Source organism: Leucoraja erinacea, chromosome 30 (assembly GCF_028641065.1).
Source record: "Leucoraja erinacea ecotype New England chromosome 30, Leri_hhj_1, whole genome shotgun sequence".
In the NCBI taxonomy this organism is placed as follows: Eukaryota; Metazoa; Chordata; class Chondrichthyes; order Rajiformes; family Rajidae; genus Leucoraja; species Leucoraja erinaceus.
Genome location: NC_073406.1, coordinates 23,401,787 through 23,425,909, shown reverse-complemented (window position 1 = coordinate 23,425,909; position 24,123 = coordinate 23,401,787). Strand labels below are relative to the sequence as shown.

Sequence of the window (24,123 nt, the reverse complement as noted above, 5' to 3'; positions counted from 1 at the left end):
ACGGGGACCCCCGGCAGCAAACCAGCTGGGAGCAAACTCCCTTTGGTGCCAGTAATTTTAATGTCTTCATTCTGCCCAGAAGTTAACGCCACAGGCCAGTAACAAGTCACATGGCATTTAAACACAACCACTTGTTTTATCCCAACCTGGTCAAATTGCCATCCCTGGTCCTGTTTTGATGGGTATAGGAATGCAAGGTCCAGATGATTAACACTAAACCCCAAGATCTCACTTAGCACTTGGCACGCCAGCAACTCACCTTTCACTTTCACTCCATGACCTGGTGGGCATGATGTGTGCTTGTGGGCACTCTGACAATTTTTATTGCAGTAATACCCATCTGCGGGCCCACACTTTGTATTATGGGTTTTGGTACATTCTTGTTTAACTTTTAATCCCAAATCTGTAAATATAAAACATTTATGAGGTCCAGGTTAAATTAATATGAACTGTTTTCTATTTCAACTCGACAAGACATATGAAACTGAAGCACGATTTAGTTGTTCAACCAGATGGATTTCTCTGAACAATGGTTTAAAGATATTTTATCTCAGTACCTCTCAATAATAATGCCATATCCCTCGATTCCTTCAAAATCTAAAACTCAAATCACTTAGATCTCATACATACACTGTAACTGAGCCTCTCACAGTGACTGCCACTTACTCTGAGACTGTGATCCCTAAGTCCAGACACCTCAGCAAAGGGAAATGTCATCCCTGCTAAGACCCTGTCAAGCTCAGTAAGAATGTTTCCATGAGATCATCTTTCATGCTTCTTCTAAACTCAAGTGTTCCAACCTCCCATTGTGATGATTTACACAAAGCCTTAAATTGCCGCTATTTAATGGTCTATGGACACTCTCATTAATCCCTTCTGTCCCTGGCTATTCCTTAGTCCACCCAACCCAATATTTCCTCCTAATATTCCCATTTATGCTCCAATGGTATTAAAGGGAGGATATCTAATCTATAGAACAGATAGGCAAAATGGAAATTGAAAGCCCTTAATTTTAGATAGTCAGGAGAGAAAAAGCTCCGGTGGGAAAATTAGGAGGAACTATATTTGCAAATTTTACTTCAGAGTCACGTGAGTGACTACGTGAAGAAGCCCGCCCCAGGACGCATTGCGGCATTGCGGCATTACGTTTCAGCATGCAAAGCGGCAGGCGGGAGGCAGGGCTCCAGCAGAAACGAGAAAAACTAAAGTTTAGGTAAGTACTTACCTTTACTTTTACAGCCCCTTTGCGTCTGCTTGTTCCCCGCAGGGCGTGCAAGCGGGCCCCTTGGACTCCGGGAGGAGTTTTCCGTTCGCGGGAGGGGAGGAAAGACGCTACCACGACCGCACTCACCGGTGGACCATGGATGGGAGCTGTGCCGGTGCCGGTACACTCCACAGGGGCGACATCAAGAGAGCGCAGGAAGACGGCGCTAGCACTGCGTTGGGGTTCCTCTCAGTCCTCGCTCGCCCTCGAGTACTGTCCAGGTGAGGCAGGCAGGCGGGCGGGAGGAGGCTTCCGACATTTGCGGAGCCGTTAAGGGGACCCACTGTGCAGTGCTGCCGTGAGTGCGCTGCAGCCCGAGAGCAGGTGAGCAGCAGCCCGAGTGCAGAGAGAGAGAGAGAGAGCAAGGACCGCTAATCAACGGCCCGCTCCCGATACTGCACCAAGCCCGTCAGCATCAGCTGCGGGCTGGGGGGAAAATGCTGCACCTGCCCGCTCGACGCATTGGGCAGCAACAGGCGGTAGGACCGCTTAGCGGGCGGTCCACAAACCCGACACCGCGACCGAGCCAGCCCGCTAGCGCCTGAGCAGCGGGCTGGATGTGTGTAAAACCCGGCGGTGGAGCCAACATCGGACTGGGAAGTCGCTCCACCCAGGAGGGGGAGAGACAGCCGCCTGAGCTGCAGGAGCGGCTCTTGGGCATTGCAAAGGTGAGTTTGCAGTTGTGTTTTATTACAGATTTCAGGAACACAACGCAAAAACTCGCAAAGAGAAACTGCCCCGCTCCAGCTCTACCAGCGGGGCAGCAACCGGCGGCAGCGTCGCTCGCAGAGCGTTTTTCGCTATCCCTGAGACCGAGCCAAACCAGTCTCGCCAGAGCCTGCACGGCGGACTGGGAAAGCGGCCAGGAAGCCAAACGGCCGGTCATCTCCGACTCGTCGGAGGGGGACATGTCTCTACCAAAGCAGAGAGAGACAGCCGCCTGAGCTGCACTTAGCAGCTCCTGGAGGAGAAGGTCCACCGGGAACAGCAGCGCTCCTGGCGAGACAGGACAGGCACCTCCTCCATAGTGTCGTGTAAGGCACTGCCCTTTGCTACCCTCATACCACGGGTTGGAGCAGGAGGCTAGCATTGGTAACCAGGGCAGGGCTGGTCTGCAAATGGGGCAGGCGGACAAAATCGGGAGTATGCATGAGGTGCAGGATCAGGAACAGCTGTTGGGTATGGTGGACCGCTTCGTAGCAACCCCACGGGCTGGAGCACCGCCGGAGCCAAAACAATGGCAGCCAGCACAAAACTCTACTAAAAAAGGTGCTCGCCGAGGAGCTGCAAGAATATACAGCACCAGAGAACTGTGAGGCCCTTAAGGGGAATAAGCCTCAAACAGCAAAATCTGCGATTGTGGGGGCCCTTATGCGGGCATAAAAACTCAAGCTACAGCGGATCCGAAGGCTCCTGACGTCAGCTATCACAGTCTATGCTCGTTCTGTGGAGATAACGAGATGAACACATACCACCAGAAAGTGCTGGTATTAAGGTGTACCACACAATTCGAACTAAACAATCTCCGAAGGAAAATATAACACCTGCCCTCAATCTCAAAAATTGCAGGCTTGAGCAAAGCCCCAGCTGCGGAGGCAGACTCACTGCTGTTTGGGAGAGATCGGAACAAAAAGCTGAAGGAGATGGAAGAGACATCAAAAACCTTCGGCATCATGAGGGCAGGCCCCGGGACGAGCAAACCACGACTTCCGATACCCAAGCAGCAGCACCTCACGGCATCCACCAGTCGATGTCGAATATGGGACTGGTGAACGCTTGGGGCCGCACTATCCCCAAAGATCTTTTAGATCAGGGCCCGCCGCGGACCCCCTGGAAAATACGCCTCCCCCCAACGTCGCCAACACTTCCTCAGAACAAAAGCACTCAGAAAACAGAAAACACAAAACCGCCAATAACCATGGAGGTAGGTGGGTCTGGTTGCTACCAGCATATAGAGCGCTTTCTTGGACTATCTTGGCTTTCATATTAATTCAGTCCACGTAACTATAATGTTGCCAAGAGACAACATAGTTGAATTGACACAAACAAGCAACAAATTAATGGTCAAACTACCAACTACTCGACAAATAACAGAGTAATTGGGAAAAAATTGTACCATTTCTGTCTACATGATTCAGATGTTAGTATCAAAAACAACATATAGGTTGTCATTGAGCATCTCACTGAAGTAATATCAGAAAGACAGTGGTGGGGTTACCACTTATACTGGGCATTAATTATCTAAAAAATGTTCGGGTGAAATTTATGAGTTTTTAAGCACTTGCATGTATGGGTATAAATAGACTACACTATGGAGGTGGCCTACATTAACCATATAGACATAGAAACATAGAAATTAGGTGCAGGAGTAGGCCATTCGGCCCTTCGAGCCTGCACCGCCATTTAATATGATCATGGCTGATCATCCAACTCAGTATCCCGTACCTGCCTTTTCTCCATACCCTCTGATCCCCTTGGCCACAAGGGCCACATCTAACTCCCTCTTAAATATAGCCAATGAACTGGCCTCAACTACCCTCTGTGGCAGAGAGTTCCAGAGATTCACCACTCTCTGTGTGAAAAAAGTTCTCCTCATCTCGGTTTTAAAGGATTTCCCCCCTTATCCTTAAGCTGTGACCCCTTGTCCTGGACTTCCCCAACATCGGAAACAATCTTCCTGCATCTAGCCTGTCCAACCCCTTAAGAATTTTGTAAGTTTCTATAAGATCCCCTCTCAATCTCCTAAACTCTAGAGAGTATAAACCAAGTCTATCCAGTCTTTCTTCATAAGACAGTCCTGACATCCCAGGAATCAGTCTGGTGAACCTTCTCTGCACTCCCTCTATGGCAATAATGTCCTTCCTCAGATTTGGAGACCAAAACTGCACGCAATACTCCAGGTGTGGTCTCACCAAGACCCTATACAACTGCAGTAGAACCTCCCTGCTCCTATACTCAAATCCTCTTGCTATGAAAGCCAACATGCCATTCGCTTTCTTTACTGCCTGCTGCACCTGCATGCCTACGTTCAATGACTGGTGTACCATGACACCCAGGTCTCGCTGCATCTCCCCCTTTCCCAATCGGCCACCGTTTAGATAATAATCTGCTTTCCCGTTTTTGCCACCAAAATGGATAACCTCACATTTATCCACATTAAACTGCATCTGCCAAACATTTGCCCACTCACCCAGCCTATCCAAGTCACCTTGCAGTCTCCTAGCATCCTCCTCACACCTAACACTGCCCCCCAGCTTAGTGTCATCCGCAAACTTGGAGATATTGCCTTCAATTCCCTCATCCAGATCATTAATATATATTGTAAATAGCTGGGGTCCCAGTACTGAGCCTTGCGGTACCCCACTAGTCACTGCCTGCCATTGTGAAAAGGACCCGTTTACTCCTACTCTTTGCTTCCTGTTTGCCAGCCAGTTCTCTATCCACATCAATACTGAACCCCCAATGCCATGTGCTTTAAGTTTGTATACTAATCTCTTATGTGGGACCTTGTCGAAAGCCTTCTGGAAGTCCAGATACACCACATCCACTGGTTCACCCCTATCCACGCTACTAGTTACATCCTCGAAAAATTCTATAAGATTCGTCAGACATGATTTACCTTTCGTAAAGCCATGCTGACTTTGTCCAATGATTTCACCACTTTCTAAATGTGCTGCTATCCCATCTTTAATAACTGACTCTAGCAGTTTCCCCACTACCGATGTTAGGCTAACTGGTCTGTAATTCCCCGTTTTCTCTCTCCCCCCCTTCTTAAAAAGTGGGGTTACGTTTGCTACCCGCCAATCCTCTGGAACTTCTCCAGAATCTAAGGAGTTTTGAAAGATTATTACTAATGCATCCACTATTTCTGGAGCTACTTCCTTAAGTACTCTGGGATGCAGCCTATCTGGCCCTGGGGATTTATCGGCCTTTAATCCATTCAATTTACCCAACACCACTTCCCTACTAACCTGGATTTCACTCAATTCCTCCACCTCCTTTGACCCGCGGGCCCCTGCTATTTCCGGCAGATCATTTATGTCTTCCTTAGTGAAGACGGAACCAAAGTAGTTATTCAATTGGTCCGCCATATCCTGGTTCCCCATGATCAACTCACCTGTTTCTGACTGCAAGGGACCTACATTTGTTTTAACTAATCTCTTTCTTTTCACATATCTAATATTTATATGGCAGCATAAAGTCGGTATCATATGACAAGTTGGTCAAAACAATTTGGCAATGGTATATCCATAGAGGTATTGGACTATCAACAACTTACCTGCCCGGTAAGCAAAATACAGACACCAGGTCACATAATATTAAGGACATCAATTAGATGTTTTCATATAAAGTTTCAACAAAACTATCAAGCTATATGATGCAACAGATATTAATGCATTTCATTGTCTCTGTACTGCACACTGACAATGACAATTAAAATGGAATGTGAATCTGATATCGATTATTTGCATCAAAGCTATATCACCAGGTGTTCGGGGATGTCCTATGTATGTCGCGGGGAAAACCAGACCCTGGGGCAGTGGAATCCTCATTAAAAAATTTCTCTGGGACAGATAGTTCCAGCAGAAAGCTCGTCAGCTATATATATTAACTTTTTCTGACCTATAGGTCATGTTGTCATTCAACAATGTATTTATAATATTGATAGACAAATGCGTTCACGCTGCATTGGTGAAATTAATTCTATGTATTTTTTCCCTTCTGCCTCACCAATCGAGAACAACGCACAGTACAAAAGGATTCTGCTTCAGGTATTTGACAGTACCTGACGGACTTACGCAGCCATTGTTTCACTTACGCCATGACATGGTTGTTGGAACTTGGATGGTGTTTTCCAGTACCCAGAATTATTAACAATCGGAGCAGGGCACAAATCAACTGTGCCATGAGAAAATAAGCTCCTGAGCTGCAGATTCTGCGCAAGCCTCTGGTACTGGGATTGTTATACTGAACAATCGACACCATGTCAGCATCCTTTTGAACATCCACTGGACCACAACACTTGTCCAGCATCAAGAGAAGTGCTGCAAGGATACAGGGAAAACCTACTCATCCGATACAGGTACTACAAACTGGAATTCCTGGAGAACCTTCATCACGATGAAGGATTCGGCTACTGTACCATCAACACAGCTAGAATTGCCCTGACTGTTCTTTTTCAAAACAGCTACAGGACAACAGGTATGGGGTCACTGGCTGGTGGTAAATTTGAAGGGTATTAAAGCTCTAAAACCCTAGACCAGGTACACCCATATATGGGATGTCACAATGGTTAACCATACTTCAGGGGATACCCACCAGCCAGAGCCCTAAACCTGAACCTTCTATGCACTAAACACATTGTTGAAGGTACACGGAGCAGCACAGAGGGTCCAGTCACTACTCCTATTTACTACTGGACAACATGCTCATAGCTTCAGACCAGATCTCTATCATTGTCCAGGGAATGGTCAAACCAAACCAGGAACACCTTATCCAGTCATAAAACCCGGGCTTACCCGCCAAGAAACACGGTAATGTGCCATGACCCTATGACCTTACATAGACACAACTTAATTATTCGAGGGAGATGAAAAGCCTTGTGGGTTGGTCACAAAAAAAAACCTTGTGGTCGGGTAACAAGCCTTTTTTGAGATGGCTCAAGCAGGTATTAAAGCTCTGGGGATAAAACTAACATGTACAAAGTTTTCATTCCAGGACAAGCTTCCAGGTCAACGGCAAAAGAATGGACGTGCCTGTAAACCACATCCTGACTACAGCAGAATGGTGGGGGTAAACGTTCAGAGAAATAATTTATTATAAACTGTTGACAAAACCTGCTTTATTTGCAGGGAAGATTCCGATCTGCAAATATTTTAAATAAGCCAAGGGGAGCATTTAAATTTCTTCAGTGTTATTGTAAAAATACCATTGGTTTTCTATAAACAGATTCATTGGTTGATTATGATAACACGCTTCCTCCCTCAAAGGCTTCGGCAGCGAGTGATATAAAGCTGTTACACGGTTTGAAATCACAGAAGCTTTGAAATCTTCACGTAGTCACTCACGTGACTCCGAAGTAAAATAGTAAGATTAAACGAGAACTTACCAGTTTGAAGTTTGATCTGTATTTTATGAGGAGTTACGATGAGGGATTACGTGCCCTCCGCTCCCACCCTCATTACATGGATCAAACTGATAAATTGATGTCTCTTTATTCTTTACTATGTTACTTCAAATCTTGTGTCTATCTGTGATTCCACACCGCTGCTTTGAAGTATGCCGCAATGCGTCCTGAGGCGGGCTTCTTCACGTAATCCCTCATCGTAACTCCTCATAAAATACAGATCAAACTTCAAACTGGTAAGTTCTCGTTTAATCTTACTATTATATCCATTCTTGACATGGTTTATGGTAATTATGACTGGTGATTTTACTTTGTACATTCACCTTGTCCTTTCTCTTTAACTTTCCAAACTTCCCTTCTCGCTGACTACTTACTTTTTTCTACTGTCCTAGTTATCTAATTCAGTAGAACACACTGGTCGGTCTCGGCCCGATGCAAGTGAAAGCTGCACAGCAGAATACCACCCTCCTTTTCTAGTCGTGGTGCAAGTATCCTGTAAACATTAAACGCCTCTACTTCCTGAGAAGATTACGGAGTTTTGGTTTGTCAAAGAAGATTCTCTTGAATTTCTACAGGTGTACAGTAGAGAGCATATTGACTGGTTGCATAATGGCCTGGTTAGGCATCTTGAACGCCCAGGAGCGGAAAACGCTGCAAGAAGCTGTGAACACTGCCCAGTCCATGACCGGTTCTGACCTCCCCACCATCGAAGGAATTAATCGGAGTTGCAGCCAGCATCATCAGAGACCCACACCATCCTGTCTACATACTCATTTCACCATTGCCATCGGGAAGAAGGCCTGAAAACTGTAACTTCCATGTTCAGGAACAGCTTGTTGTTCAAGAAGGAACTGCAGATGCTGGAAGATCGAAGGTACACAAAATTGCTGGAGAAACTCAGCGGGTGCAGCAACATCTATGGAGCAAAGGAAATAGGCGACGTTTCGGGCCAAAACCCTTCTTCAGACTGATGGGGGGTGGGAGGGAGGGAACAAGGAAGGAAAAAGGGAGGAGGAGGAGCCCAAGGGCAGGGGGATGGGAGGAGACAGCTCGAGGGTTAAGGAAGGGGAGGAGACAGCAAGGGCTAGCAAAATTGGGAGAATTCAACGTTAATGCCATCAGGAAGCAAGCTACCCAGGCGGAATATGAGGTGCTGTTCCTCCAATTTCCACTGTTGCTCACTCTGGCAATGGAGGACACCCAGGACAGAGAGGTCGGATTGGGAATGGGAGGGGGAGTTGAAGTGCTGAGCCACCGGGAGTTCAGGTAGGTTACTAGAATGTTGCCTGGGTTTCAACAACTAAGTTACAGAGATAGGTTGAATAAGTTAGGTCTTTATTCTCTGGACTGCAGAAGGTTAAGGGGGGTCTTTAAAATGATGAGAGGGATAGACAGAGTTGATGTGGACAAGCTTTTCCCTTTGAGAATAGGGAAGATTCAAACAAGAGGACATGACTTCAGAATTAAGGGACAGAAGTTTAGGGGTAATATGAGGGGGAACTTCTTTACGCAGAGAGTGGTGGCGGAGTGGAATGAGCTCCCAGTGGAAGTGGTGGAGGCGGGTTCATTGGTATCATTTAAAAATAAATTGGATAGGCATATGGATGAGAAGGGAATGGAGGGTTATGGTACGAGTGCAGGCAGGTGGGACTAAGGGGAAAAAAATTTGTTCGGCATGGACTTGTAGGGCCGTGATGGCCTGTTTCCGTGCTGTAATTGTTATATGGTTATATGGTTATTGTGGACTGAGCGGAGGTGTTCAGCGAAACGATCGGCCAACCTTCGCTTAGTCTCCCCGATGTAGATCAGTTGACATCTAGAGCAGCGGATGCAGTAGATGAGGTTGGAGGAGATACAGGTGAACCTTTGTTGCACCTGGAACGACTGCTTGGGTCCTTGAATGGAGTCGAGGGGGGAGGTGAAGGGACAGGTGTTGCATTTCTTGCGGTTGCAATGGAAAGTGCCCGGGGAGGGGGTGGTATGGGAGGGAAGGGAAGAATTGACAAGGGAGTTGCGGAGGGAGTGGTCTTTGCGGAAGGCAGACATAGGGGGAGATGGGAAGATGTGGCTAGTGGTGGGGTCACGTTGGAGGTGGCGGAAATGGCAGAGGATTATGTGTTGTATTTGCCGGCTGGTGGGGTGAAAGGTGAGGACCAGGGGGACTCTGCCCTTGTTGCGAGTGCGGGGATGGGGAGAGCAGTGTTGCGTGGTATGGATGAGACCCTGGTGCGAGCCTCATCTATGGTGGCGGAGGAATTGGCGGAGGATATCTCATCTTGGGAACAGATGCGGCGTAGGCGGAGGAATTGGTAGTAGGGGATGGAGTCTTTACAGGGGGCAGGGTGGGAAGACGTGTAGTCCAGATAGCCATGTGAGTCAGTTGGTTTGTTGTGTATGTCGGTGAGGGGTCTGTCCCCTGCGATGGAGATGGTGAGGTCAAGGAATGGTAGAGAAGTGTCGGAATTGGTCCAGGTGTATTGGAGTGCCGGATGGAAGTTGGTGGTGAAGTGGATGAAGTCAGTCAGTTGTGTGTAAGTGCAGGAGGTGGCTCCAAAGCAATCGTCAATGTAACGGAGGTAGAGGTCAGAGATGGGGCCCTGGTACGCACTGAACAAGGATTGTTCAACGTACCCGACAAAGAGGCAGGCGTAGCTGGGGCCCATGCGTGTGCCCATAGCTACGCCTTGTGTTTGGAGGAAATGGGAGGTGTCAGACGTAAAGTTGTTGAGGGTGAGGACCAACTCCGCTAGGCGGAGGAGAGTGTCAGTGGCTGGGTATAGGTTGCTCCTCTGGTCGAGGAAGAACCGGAGGGCTTTGAGGCCATCCTGGTGGGGGTGAGGGCTGCGTGCGAACGAGTGTGAATCGGCAGGAGACAAAATTACTGTGAGCCGGGGGGGGATGTTAACTCGTTATTGGCTTTAATCCAGAGCCCCGGGGTTGACTGGCCTTCGGACGGCAGGCCGGTCAACTGTGAACGAGAGGAGCCATTGTGATGTCATCAGCTTGGTAGATTTAAAAAAAATGTCAGATTTGTGCAGAATTTCAAGATATCTCGGAAAATAAAGAATCAAATTTTCAGATGAGGGGATTTTTGACATTATGGGGTAAATCTCTACCCAATTATATGTGAAAATTTCACCGTTAGCACGTCGGGTTTTTGAGGAGATGTGAAACACACACAAATAAATACAGACGACACAAACATCCAAGATCAGTTTTATAATGATACTAGACCAAGTGGGATCTGTTCCCGTCCCCTCAACATGCGGTTCACGGGAGGGGGGTGGGGGCAGCCTGCAGCATCAGGGGGGGAGGGGGGCAGAGGGGGCAGGAGAGGTGGACAAGGGGAGGAGCGGGGGCTGAGAGGGGGTGAAACGGAGAGAGGGGCGCGAGAAGGGAGGGGGAGGAGAGGAGGAGGGAGATGGGGGGGAAGGGGGAAGGAGGGGTGGGAGAGAGAGATGGAGGTGGAGGGGAGGGAGGGGAGGGGAGGAGGGAGGGGGGTGGGGGGGAGAGAGAGGGGGAAGGGGAAAGAAGAGAGTTAGTGGGGAGAGGAGGGAGGAGGAGAGGGGGGGGAGATGATGGGGAGGGGGAAATAGGGGGGGGGGGGGAGAGGAGGGGCAAGGGGGTAGAGGAAGGGAGAGGAGGGAGAAGGGGGAAGAGGAGGGGGAGAGGGGGGTAGAGGGGCGTGAGAAAGGAGAGAGAAGGGAGGAGGGGAAGAGAGAGAAGGGGAAGAGAGAGAAGAGAGCGAAGAGTGGAGAGAGAGGAGGAGAGAGAGAGGAGGAGAGAGAAGGGAGAGAGAGAAGGGGGAGAGAGAAGGGAGAGGGAGAGGAGGGAGGGAGGAGGTGAGAGTGAAGAAGGGAGTGAGAAGGGGGAGACGGGAGCGTGTGATTCATTTTCCCACACAAGCCATAGGTGACTGGGCAATCTGAACCCAAGCACCAAGTTGAAAGCGGCCGAAGGTGTGCATTCCTCGGGACAGCCCCCACTCTCCCACGGCCCCCCTCCGCAGGCTGCTGGGTTGGGTGGAGCGGAGGTTTAGGACAATGTTCATCCCTCCACAGTGATGTGCTGGACGCGGGGGTCTGGGCCAAACGCTGACAAGTCCCGCCCCATGGCAACGTCAAGCCCGTTATTGAACCTTTCTGTTGAGCGGCAGTCGGTCTATTGGCTTGTAGGCGACGCGCCTTTCGGTTAGGTGGCGTTTCGACTGAGCGGCCATTCGGTAAGTTTGCTTTTAGGCGCCGCAGCTTTTCGGTTCTTTGACTTTTAGGCGTCCCGCCCTTTTGGTTAGTTTGCATTTAGGCATCGCATCCTATTGGTTAGGAGGCGTTTCGTCTCTGGACTCTTTCGTTTTTTTGGCATTTCGGCCTCGTTTTCATTCAGTTCTTTGGCTTCGACTTCAGCCTCTCTTCCGTCGGCGCCACGTCCGCACACGAGCGAAGATGGTTCTCATAAATTGCAGCAAGAACTTGATCTGTTGGGCAGGTGGGCTGAGAAATGGTTGATGGAATTTAATAGAGAAGTGCGAGGTGTTGCATTTTGGGAAGTCAAACCAAGGCGGTGAATGGCAGGGCTCTGGAGGCTGTTGTGGAGCAGAGGGATCTAGGAGTGCAGGAACATAGTTCCTTGAAAGTGCCATCACAAGTAGATAAGGTGGCCAAGGGGCTTTAGGCATATTGGTGCATTAAAGGACATGGAGGTTTTGGAAAGGGTGCAAAGCAGGTTTACCAGAATTATGTTTCGATTAGTGAGTAGTAGATACAAGGAGAGGATGGACAGACTGGGATTGTTTTCTCTGGAATGCCGGAGGTTAAGGGGAGACCTGATGGAAGTGTATAAAGTTATGAGGCATAGATTGGGTGACCATCATAACCTTTTTACCTTGATGAAAATTTCAAATACTAGAAGGCATAGCTTTAAGGTGAAAGGGACAACATTTTGAAAGAGAAGTGCCAGGCAACATTTTTACAGATGGAGATGAGTGCCTGGAACAGGCAGGAATGGTGGTTGGGGCAGATGCGATAGTAGAGGCTTTTGGATAGGCACATAGCTTTCCAGGGAATGAAGGGCCATTGATCATGTGCAGGCAGATAAGAATGTATCTTGGCATCATAAATGGTGCAGACAATGGGACCAATGGGCCTATGCCTGTGCTGTACTGTTTTATGTTCTAATAAATTCACCTTGATTGGAATGCATGAGTTATCAGGTTGGATGGAGAGGCTATATCTGTTTTTTCTGGAGCAAAGGTTGACAGGTGAAATGATAGAGGTATATAAGATTATGAGGCACAGATATTCTAGATAACCAGATTCTGGTCCCCCTGTCTAAAAGTAGAGGGCATGGGATTAAGTTGGGAGGGAGACATTTAAAAAAAGATTTGAGAGGTGCACTGGCCACAAAAAAGTAGTTAGTATCTGAAATAAGCCACAAAAGAGGTGGTGAAAACAGTAACATTTAAGAGGCATTTGGACAGCTACTTGAATGAGCAGCTTACAGAGGGATATGGAATTAGTTCAGGGCAGATCCACTTCTGATCAAAGCCCCACACTACCTTGGCCACCTCTCTTCATTTGAGTTGCTGTAATATGGAGGAAATCTTGTTTTCAAGCCACATATGATGTGATAATAACTTCCATAGAAACCCTTACACCATGGACGCTTGAACACTCTTGACCTCCATGTCAACTTCCTGCCAGGAGCATGACTGTAGTCCTGAAAGAGCTGAGTGACTCCCTTGCACAAAGATCATCCTGTCCAGAACCCAATGACACCCACAGCACTCTTCTATCTCCCTCTAGTTTCTCCATTCAATCAATCAGGCCCAATGTTCATCTGCAGCTGGATGAGTAGGGAATAATACCTCAAGAAGAAGTGGATTTAGCTGGACTAAAATATGAAAGATTGAAACACAATACATTTTGTGATATTAAAATCAATTACTTGGCTTTACACAATAAAACCAAAAATGTTGATCTGTGAGCTATGGATCTCTGGAGTCGCACGAGCTTCATTGGCTCATCTCCAGCTGGTTCAAAATGCTGCCGCTCGCCTCTTAACCGGAACTCGAAAGAGGGAGCACATTATGCCAATTTTGGCCTCCCTTCACTGGCTCCCAGTGCACTTTCGAGTTCATTTTAAAATTCTTTTATTTGTTTTTAAATCGTTGAATGGGCTCGCCCCGCCTTACCTCTCTGAGCTGCTCCACCCATACGCTCCTGCCCGGTGCCTCAGGTCAGCTGATCAGCTGCTCCTTGAGGTACCAAGGTCTAAGCGGAAGCTCAGAGGGGATAGAGCCTTTTCTGTTGCTGCTCCGGCACTCTGGAACACCTTGCCGTTGCACATCAGACAGGCCCCCTCACTGTCCATCTTCAAATCCACCCTAAAAACTCATTATTATTCTCTGGCTTTCGACACTGGATGAGACATTGCTCCTGTTTTAAGTGCTTTTAATGTCTTTTAATTTTTACTGTTTTATAGTCCTTTGTTTTACGGTTTTTAATGGTGTGTAATAACTTCTTGTCCATGAGTTCTCATGTACAGCACTTTGTGGCAACTGCAGTTGTTTAAAGTGCTTTATAAATAAAGTTATTATTATTATTATTCTTGATCTTGGTGCAAACTTCACAAAGAGTGAGTGTGTGACTCAAAATGCTGTTCTAAAAATATTGAAAGGTGGGGAAGCAACATCCAGCTGAAATTTTAAGCACATAATAACCTGGTCCCCAATTAAGATTTTGATTGCAGAAAACCTCACATTAACGTTCAACTTGACCTCCTGATTTCACTATTGATGCAGTTATGAAATCATGGATCTTTATAACAGAAATTAGAGGCAGCAATATCCATTACATAGTATTGGGTGTACAAGATCTGTAGGAGGAATTTAAGGAAGGAATTGAAGGAAACCCTGAACAAATGTTGATCAAATCAGCATCTTTTCAATCATATTATAATGCATGTACAGTACCTGCATAACAGACCAGGCAATTAAAACATCTTTGTATCCCGTTTGCCTGTCCAATATATCCTCCCTTTGGGCATGGAGTACACGATGTGCCGGTATTACCAGTGCAGTGTTTAGCCACTATAGTGCCTGCGATGAAACAAAACATGCGCATTGAAAAGGCAGACATGGAATTGCCGTGCTTGTCCTGCTAAAATAAACCAGTTACAATGCTGTTTTTGCAAAATAAAAACACTTGAGAATCATTATTGTTGTACGCAGGAATAGCAGCATTTCTAGAAAGTCATGTTGTCCTCAGGGAGGTTGTTGTGTAAGCATATCAAGGTTGGAGTCTTATTCTTTTGTAATCTCTTTTGTTGTGGAAAGTAGGAGTTGATAAGGATGATGTGGGATTCACCTGCTCCACAGGTTGGACAGCACATGTGTGATTGGGCAGGTGGGAAGCATGGTTTGAGAGGCAGCATGTTCCTTCTGCTATTTACACTGGACTTCTGTGTGCTCTCAGTGCAAAGACCCGAGGCTCTAAATGCTACCTTGTTCTTTGCCCATTTTGAATGGACACAGGCCAAGGATTCCCATTAGTCAGCCACATAGGTCATTGCAGGTCACTGACATTTTTCAACAAATGTTGAAAATCCAGCGGCGACCAGAACAAGGTACGATACTTTGGGCGACTACTCACAACCATACAGGCTTCACCCTGCGACATGTGATTAGTCTCCTCAGTCACCCAAAAAGTTGCAGCGTCTTTCTGGTTGCTGCTGAATTTTCAACATGTTGAAATTTTTCTCCAACCTGCAACGACCTGTGACGGGTGCTGGCAGTCGCCGAAAAAGTCGCGTAAGTGGGACAGGCCCATTAGACTTCAGTCTTTTGTGGATAAGTCTTTTACTTATTTCCACATAGTGTAGAACAATTGGTTCCAGGAGCCTGCTACGATGACTGCAAATGACATGGCTATCCCATCAGAAAAAGACAACTGTAATCTTGGGGATGCTGTCCTGGTCACAATTTACAGTTTTCATTCCACTGGCGCTTCATATATGTAAAATAAATATTTTCTTACTACCTTTGTCTCTTCAACATTCTCCCTATGCCCTTGCCTTTCCAATCTTTATTCAGTTGCTGATGCCTGTAGTGTTTAATCTTATGATTGGAGAACAGGGGGCCCCGCCCCTCCCATCCCGCCTGCCCGCTCATTCCAGCTGTGGGTTTCCAGAGAGTCAGAAGCCGGTGAGAGTCAGAGGCCTGATCGTCTGTCCCCCCCAGCCCGGCCCAGCCCGGCTCTGTCACGCTGGTGGATACGCTTCCCTTAGCGGAAGTCACAATCGGCTGGTCCCCCCGCTGCTTTTCACCGTCCTCAGATCGCTCCGTGCCTCGCTCATGCGGGCCCACGCGAGCTGCTGCCGCGCATCTCTCTCTCTCTCTCTCTCCTCTCTCTCTCTCCCCTTGCTCTCTCTCTCTCTCTCTCTCTTTCCCCCCCTCTCTCTCTCTCTCTCCTCTCTCTCTCTCTCTCTCTCTCTCTCTCCCCCCTCTCTCTCCCTCCCCCTCTCTCCCTCCCCCTCTCTCCCCCCCCCCCCCCCTCCTCTCTCTCTCCCCCCACTCATTTTCCTCCCGCTCATTCTCCCCCCGCTCATTCTCCCCACCGTTCATTCTCCTCCCTGCTCTCTCCCCCTCTCTCTCCCCTATCTCTCCCCCCTCTCTCCTCTCTCCACTCTCTCTCTCTCCTCTCTCTCTCTCTCCACCCTCCTGCCCCTCTCTCTCTCTCCCCCTCCCGCCCCACTCTATTTCCCCCCATCCATCTCTCTCTCCCCCACTCTCCCTCCCCAAAACCCCTTCAAGTAGATAGGGCGGTTATGGGGTAAAAGGAGCAAATTAATAAAATTAATATATTAACACGGGTCTGCACTTGGTCTAGTATGCTTTAATTTCAGGTCATCCAAGTAAGTTGTTTTATATTTGTTTCAGAATGCTTCAATCTATAATAACTTGTCTGTGACAAGTAAAATGGATGAAGGGGTGCCAGTGGATGTAGTGTATCTAAACTTTCAGAAAGCCTTTGATAAGGTCCCGCACGGGAGACTGGTGACTAAAATTAGAGCACATGGTATTGGGGGTAGGGTGTTGACATGGATAGAAAATTAGTTGGCAGACCAGAAGCAAAGAGTAGGAGTGAACGGGTCTTTTTCAGAATGGCAGGCAGTGGTGAGTGGAATGCCGCAAGGCTCGGTGTTGGGGCCGCAACTGTTTACCATGTATATTAATTATTTGGAAGAGGAATTAGGAGCAACACTAGCAAGTTTGCGGATGACACAAAGCTGGGTGGCAGTGTGAACTGTGAAGAGGATTTTAGGAGGTTGCAGGGTGACCTGGACAGGTTGAGTGAATGGGCAGATACGTGGCAGACGCAGTATAATATAGATAAATGTGAGGTTATCCATTTTGGCGGCAAAAACAAGGGGGCAGATTATTATCTCAATGGGGTTAGGTTAGGTAAGGAGGAAATGCAGCGAGACCTGGGCGTCCTTGTACACCGGTCACTGAAAGTAGGCTTACAGGTACAGCAGGCAGTGAAGAAAGCAAATGGAATGTTGGCCTTCATAATAAGAGGATTTCAGTATAGGAGTAAAGAGGTTCTTCTGCAGTTGTATAGGGCTCTGGTGAGACGACATCTGGAGAATTGTGTACAGTTTTGGTCTCCTAATTTGAGGAAGGACATCCTTGTGATTGAGGCAGTGCAGCGTAGGTTCACGAGATTGATCCCTGGGATGTCGGGACTGTCATATGAGGAAAGATTGAAAAGACTATGCTTGTATTCACTGGAGTTTAAAAGGAAGAGAAACTTAGAAACTTATAAAATTATAAAAGGACTGGACAAGCTAGATGCAGGAAAAATGTTCCCAATGTTGGGCGAGTCCAGAACCAGGGGGCACAGTCTTAGAATAAAGGGGAGGTCATTTAAGACTGAGGCGAGAAAACACTTTTTCAGCCAGAGATTTGTGAATTAATGGAATTCCCTGCCACAGAGGGCAGTGGAGGTGAAGTCACTGGATGGATTTAAGAGAGAGTTAGATAGAGCTCTAGGGGCTAGTGGAGTCAAGGGATATGGGGAGAAGGCAGGCACGGGTTATTGATAGGGGACGATCAGCCATGATCACAATGAATGGCGGTGCAGGTTCGAATGGCTGAATGGCCTCCTGCACCTATTTTCTATGTTTCTATGTTTCTAATAACTGAAAATTTCATTCAGTTCTCTTAATTTTTAAGAAAGTTATGGGCTTTTGACTGTCCTCGATCACAGCTTTTGTGTTAAGTCAATGGAAAAGCAATAGGGAACAAGATGCTAATTTCCGAGTATGAAAATGGCCATAACGTTTTTAAATACTGAAGATATGAAAGTGAATTAGGTGTCAAATTGAACTTCTTTTTTGACAAATTAAGTGACAAATTAAACTTCTTGACTTTTAAAATCTCAGAATTTTGTAACATTGCTAATATAATCATTAAATCCTCTGAGAATTGGCCACATATGAGACACTTAACTGTTATACAAAATATTAATGCAAAACTTTTAATATAAACAAAATAAAAGGGAAATGGCGTCTATATTTTTTTAATAGGATATGGGGTAACATCATTAATGAAATAAAAGATCACTTATGGCACTTTTACTTTAACACAATTATATTTGGAGCACTTACAAAAGTAAAGGAAATTACTTCTGCTGGCATTGCTGTAAAGAATGTATAAAATATTGGCACTTACCGGCTGCACACAATTTGCAGCAGACACCATTATGATCATACTCGTTACGTTCACACGTAGTCACTTGTGAAAGTTGACAAAGCAGGAATAGAATAAAAAATATCTAGAATTAAACAATTATATACAGGGATTAATAAAGTTTGAAAAATATTTTTTTAGAAACAAGTAGTATCACTGTGGATTTAAAATATATTTTATTTCACTCTACAGTGTGTGGCTACAGAAGTACTGCTTCATGAATATTAATAAAGAGTAGTGCTGTATCCTTAGTATAATCAGCACCATTTGCTGGGAGATTTTCAATAGGGTCTAGAGACTTACAGAAATGCTTATTATTTTACTTCGGAGTCACGTGAGTGACTTCGTGAAGAACCCCGCTTCCACGCATGCGTGTATTATCGCTACACGCATTGCAACGAGTCACACAGGGGGGAACGGCGTTCCCCAAGCGGGAGATTTGAAAGTCGGGAACAGCAGGTAAGAGACTCTGCGTTCCTTTTTTCTACTTACTTTTAGGTGGCTGCGGAAAGCGGGCGGGGAGACCCGTGGAGGGCGAGCAGCCAGCAGCAGCAACGGCACGAGTTTCCCTGGAGGGGAACAACCTGTGCCCGACTTCGCTCCCGCACCGGCAAAATTCACTTCTCGGCCGGGCGGGAAGCAAAGTAAAGAGGTCCCTATGCCAGTCTCAAACGAGACTGGCTTGGGAGCAGTCGGTAGCAGCCAGCACAGAGGCTGCGGGACAGACAGCTCGGACCAGCGGTACCGGGGCTCGAAACGCTCAGCGAGTGCAGCGGCACTTATGGAGTCGGAACGGGACGTTCGGGCTGAAAACCTTCTTCACAAGGTAAGGCCCAGGGTCCAGGGGATCCATAGGTACAGCCGGGTTTTTACCGGCTGCGGAACTGCCGCGAAGGACCAGGCCCGTGAACACCGGGGTCGGTCCAGGCGGCTCGAACCCGACACACAGGGAACGACGGTCACCGGCGGGAGAAGGAAAGTCGGGAACAGCAGGTAAGAGACCCTGCGTTTCCTTCAACTTACCTTCTAGGTGCAGACATGGACCAGGTCCATGTAAGGTGCAGAAGGCCGGCGGGAGAACCACGGAGGAGCGGCAGCAGCAGCAGCAGCGGCAGCGGCAGCAACAGTGGCAGCCGGCAGCTGCAGGAGTACTGACAGCGGCAGGAGCACAGGCAGCAGCAGTGGCAGCTGGCACTTCGTGAGGAGCTGGCAACGGCAGGAGCAGCATGGGCACATCGATTCCCGGAGAGGGAAAAACACCTGTGCCCAACTTCGCTCCAGCATGGTGAGAAAGTTCATTTCTCGACAGCAAAGGACTTTGCAGTTGACTGGCTGCAATCTACTACAAGGGACCAGTATGTGAGTTCCAGGGTCGGTCCCAGCGGGGTTTTCGTTACAATAATTGCTTCTCGGCTTTTTGGCTAAGATCAAGTGTAGTATCTGTTCTTATCAATTTTTTTATCTGATACACCCCTTATCTAGGGACCATATATATTAAATAAAAACTATAGTAGCTGTTATCATCAGTTTTAATGTCTTATATGTCCCTTAGCTAAGGACCATATAAGTAGGAGTGCCCAGAATTGAGGGCATTAGAGTGAGGTTGGCCGGCTGCAACGACCACTAGGGACCAGTACCGTCAGTACGGGGGTCGGTCCCAGGGGTCTAAGATAAAGGAGCAGCCAGGAGTGCTGAGAGCGTTGAAGCCAGGTTAAAGGAATAGATGGAAGCAGCTGTGCCAGTTATCCCCCTCACCGGCCATATCCACTTCACGGAAGGAAGGACAAAACTGGAGAAGGAGGACCATGGAACAGCGGGCAGCCAGCAGCAGCCAGCGGCACTTGGATCAACCGTAGTGGGATCAGCTGTGCCCGATGTCGGCCCCGCACCGGCCAGATCCATGTGACCGAGCGGTAGGCTAGACACAAATTAAACAAGGTAGTGGACTCAGAAGGGTCCGACTTTGCATAAAACCGCCGGCAACCAGTGCCCAAGAGGGCTGGAGCGGGAAGAAGCGGTGTATGGAGCCTTGCTCCAACGTGATAAAACCACAGCAGTACCTCTTTGAGGGCTGCACAATGCTTCTACCCCATCAGAGGGGAGCACTGTGGGTCAGTTCTGGGTTGACTTGCAAGAGGGGTCCGCAGAACAAAAGACAAGTGGGCAGCAGTTAAGCCCCACAGGGGTACCCCGTGTGGGACCCTAGAGATCTCTAACTCTATAAAAAAGAGTAGGCAGGACCCTGATGGGCCAGAGCCTGGTAATACAGCATCCCATGATCCTAACACAGCAGGGACTCTGCTGGACATGGTGGCTGATTACTTTAGCCAAGTCAAACATGGGTAGACTTGGATCCAGGATGGCAATAGTATTACTATATGTCTGGCCACATACGCCAACAAGGGAAAAAATTTACAAGCACTGGCCAGACATCTGCCACCTGGCAACAGTGAGGCATTACAGGTGCCCAGTGTAAACCAATGCATTTGGCAGCATATGGGGACGAACATCAGGAACCAGGACCTCAAGATCCACAGAACCTTAAAGGGATTCACGGAAGGCATCATAGCATACACCCGCACCCTGGACTAAACGTAGGTAACCAAAGACCATCAAGACGCACTAGATCTGTTTAATAATATCCAATATGACCTGAACTACACGTGGAAGGCGGCCATTCAGCCAGCACTAGGACCCCAAAAATGCTACCATTTGCAAACAAAGAACCGTGTGTGGACTAAGCCAAGACACTGGGGCTCATTAAGGCCAGCGCAAGGGCCTATTTTGGAGCATGATACCAGCCACAGGCAAGGCCATAAAAAATGTGGCTCATACCAGTAGCAGTGTCAGAAATCAATATAACCTGCAGGATCCGTTTTAGGGTATGGCCAGGGCGGCCACCCTGGAAGATGCGGAAGCCTAAACCTCCCACACAACCCCGAACAAGAAATATTAAACCAGAACCTTATTTTCTTCTGTTAAAATAGGGACCTACGAGGGTAGGGGAGGTTGCAACACTACAGTTATGTATGGTATATAATCACTACAGATTCATATAATCTCAGCAGTATTCAGGGTTATCTGATAGGGGTTTTTCTCATCCCAATAACCACAGTACATCATACACCAGAAGGGCATTTTGTCCTTGCATAAACCAAACAATCTAAAACCCACATGGTGCTACAAGATTTGTACACGAAAGATGGGATTGAACATATTTATTAAAATAAAATAGAGTAGGGTTGCAGGATTATCATTGATTTAACCCTAAACACATTTGTTCTAGATATTCATTTTAAGATGGATGCTCTTATTATTGATAAAGACTTGGTGTCAGTTGCGGGTTTTCTATATGGCAAGCATTGACTCAATAGAGGAACTTTGGCAATATAGAGCTTACAAAAGGGGCAATCATTAGCCCCAATATTATGTACTAAAAATCGTAAACCAGCTTGGCATTGTTATGTAAATAGCCATAGGGTGATGTTTTCCCCCGTTCGGACCCATCAATGGGGATACTAGGGTAAATTCAACCACACTCGGCATCTGGAATTTTCAGAGTACCCGACTGACCTTCTCAATCATGGTATTTCAGTCTTACAGGGGATGGTGTTACAACCATGTTCCCTAATGAACATAGCCAAAAAATTATTGATTTATCCAGTGACTGGAGGCAGTCATCCATGCCATAACACTATGGATTTATTGATTTGTAGAGTCTAACAGACCCACTACACTGTCAGACAGGACGATGAATCTCATCTCATCTGCACTAAGACTGTCAACACGGAAGCAGTACCTTGGACACATCAAGAAATGGGGCATATACTGCTTGGACAACAATCTCGACCAAAAGGCCAAAAACATTCTGGCCGTATTGGGATTTTTAACAAGCCTCCATTAGGATAATCGATGGAGCTACCGTGCCATTAATAGTACCACAAGTGCACTCTCCAATTACCTATCACAAGGATCGGAACGGCACGCGGTGGGAACGCACCCCTGGTAAGCAAACCAGGTACTCCGAAATCTGGGACGTGGGTGTCGTTTTCTCAACATGCTGAGGAGCTTGTAGCTCATAACAGCGTTGTCACCTCAGTAACAGACCAGGAAGATGGTTATGCTCATGGTGTCATTTACCGCACAACAAGTCCAGCCATTAAGCAAACTGAGCCTGGACTCCCTGATCATCTCACCGAGAAACTGGTGTTGTCATACAGGATTTAATAAAAGAAAACAGATCGGGTTCCTCGGGTCTAGGGTTTGATTTTATGGTACACCCATATGGCAAACGACTGTGAATAACAGGACCCATCTAACAATACATAGCATGTACTCAGAACATTCGAGGTCAGAGTATGGAGTTGTTTATCTCTTACAAGAAACTGCATGATAGGGTCACGACTCAAACTATATCAAGGTGGCTCAAATAGGTCCTAAAAATGGCAGGAATAGACACTGATGTTTCAACTCTCATTCCACCAGGACTGCAGCAACATCCGCAGCAATATTGTACAGGTACCCACAGACCAAATCCTCAGAATGGCAGGAGGGTCATTTTAAAAAAGGGTTTTTCCACAGGTTGTATAATAAACCAGTTTATTTGGAGCCATCATTGTATTAAGAAAACATTTTAGGTTCAACATAATAATTTGCCCGATAGGTTACAGGGTTATGATTCTCAAATTTTAAAAAAGTGTTATTTTTTCGTTATACCACACAACTCTTTGTATAATTGTGTTTTAAAACTACTAATGATGCTCTCTCCCAATACCCAAGGCAGTTGTGAAGCATGGACTCGTTCCACGGCATGAGGTCACAGAGCTTTGAAATCTTCACGAAGTCACTCACGTGACTCCGAAGTAAAATAGTAAGATTAAACGAGAACTTACCAGTTTGAAGTTTGATCTGTATTTTATGAGGAGTTACGATGAGGGATTTCGTGCCCTCCGCTCCCACCCTCGTATGATCATATCAAAAACTGGTATCTCTTTGATAATCTTACTATGTTAGATCATTATAGGTTCCTGTGACCTCACACCGCTGCTTTGAAGTATGACACGCATGCGTGGAAGCGGGGTTCTTCACGAAATCCCTCATCGTAACTCCTCATAAAATACAGATCAAACTTCAAACTGGTAAGTTCTCGTTTAATCTTACTATTTTGGACTAATTGCAATTTTATTTTACATTGAAATACTGAACTCCCTGTTGCTAAACACTTTAATTCTTCCCATTTCCACACAGACCTTTCTGTCCTGGGTCTCAACCCGAAACGTCACCCATTCCTTCTCAATAGAGATACTGCCTGTCCCGTTGAGTTACTCCAGCTTTTTGAGTCTAAACCAGCATCTGCAATTCCTTCAACTACAAATACTATTTATAGCCAGGCATAAAATTTAAGTACAGAATTACTCTTGTCCTTTCAAAGGGAGACAAAAATGCTGGAGAAACTCAGTGGGTGAGGCAGCATCTATGGAGCGAAAGAATAGATGACGTTTCGGGTCAAGACCCTTTTTCAGATTGATGTGGGGGTTGGGGGCTGGAAGAAGAAAGGAAGATGTGGAGACAGTGGGCTGTGGGAGAGCTGGGAAGGGGAGGGGAAAGAGGGAGAAAGCAAGGATTACCTGAAATTGGAGGTCAATATTCATACCGCTGGGGTGTAAACTATGAGGTGCTGCTCCTCCAACTTACGGTGGGACTCACTCTGGCCATGGAGGCCCAGGACAGAAAGGTCGGATTTGTAATCGGAGCGGGAGTTGAAGTGCTGAGTCACCAGGAGATCAGGTTGGTTATTGCGAACTGAGCAGAGGCGTTGGGCGAAGCGATCGCCAAGCCTATGCTTAGTCTCACCGATGTAGAGCAGCTGACACCTAGAGCGGCATATGCAATAAATGAGGTTGGAGAAGGTGCAGGTGAACCTCTGCCGCACCTGGAAAGACTGTTTAGGTCCTTGAATGGAGTCAAGGGGGGAGGTAAAGC

At 47.1% G+C, this 24,123-nt stretch overlaps 1 protein-coding gene and 1 pseudogene across 2 annotated transcripts in view; one reads left to right on the top strand and one right to left on the bottom strand.

Annotated features, from left to right (window-relative positions):
• LOC129711750 (tumor necrosis factor receptor superfamily member 14-like) overlaps positions 1-24,123 on the bottom strand; it is an 84,893-nt gene that overhangs the window by 26,912 nt on the left and 33,858 nt on the right. For both annotated transcript variants that reach the window (XM_055659676.1, XM_055659677.1), the window contains exons 6-8: positions 18,124-18,226; positions 14,362-14,487; positions 260-403 (exon numbers count right to left, since the gene is read on the bottom strand). In XM_055659676.1, the coding sequence (XP_055515651.1) occupies positions 260-403; positions 14,362-14,487; positions 18,124-18,226 (373 nt within the window). The remainder of the gene's footprint in view (positions 1-259; positions 404-14,361; positions 14,488-18,123; positions 18,227-24,123) is intronic.
• Positions 19,543-19,651, top strand: LOC129711783 (U2 spliceosomal RNA; annotated as a pseudogene).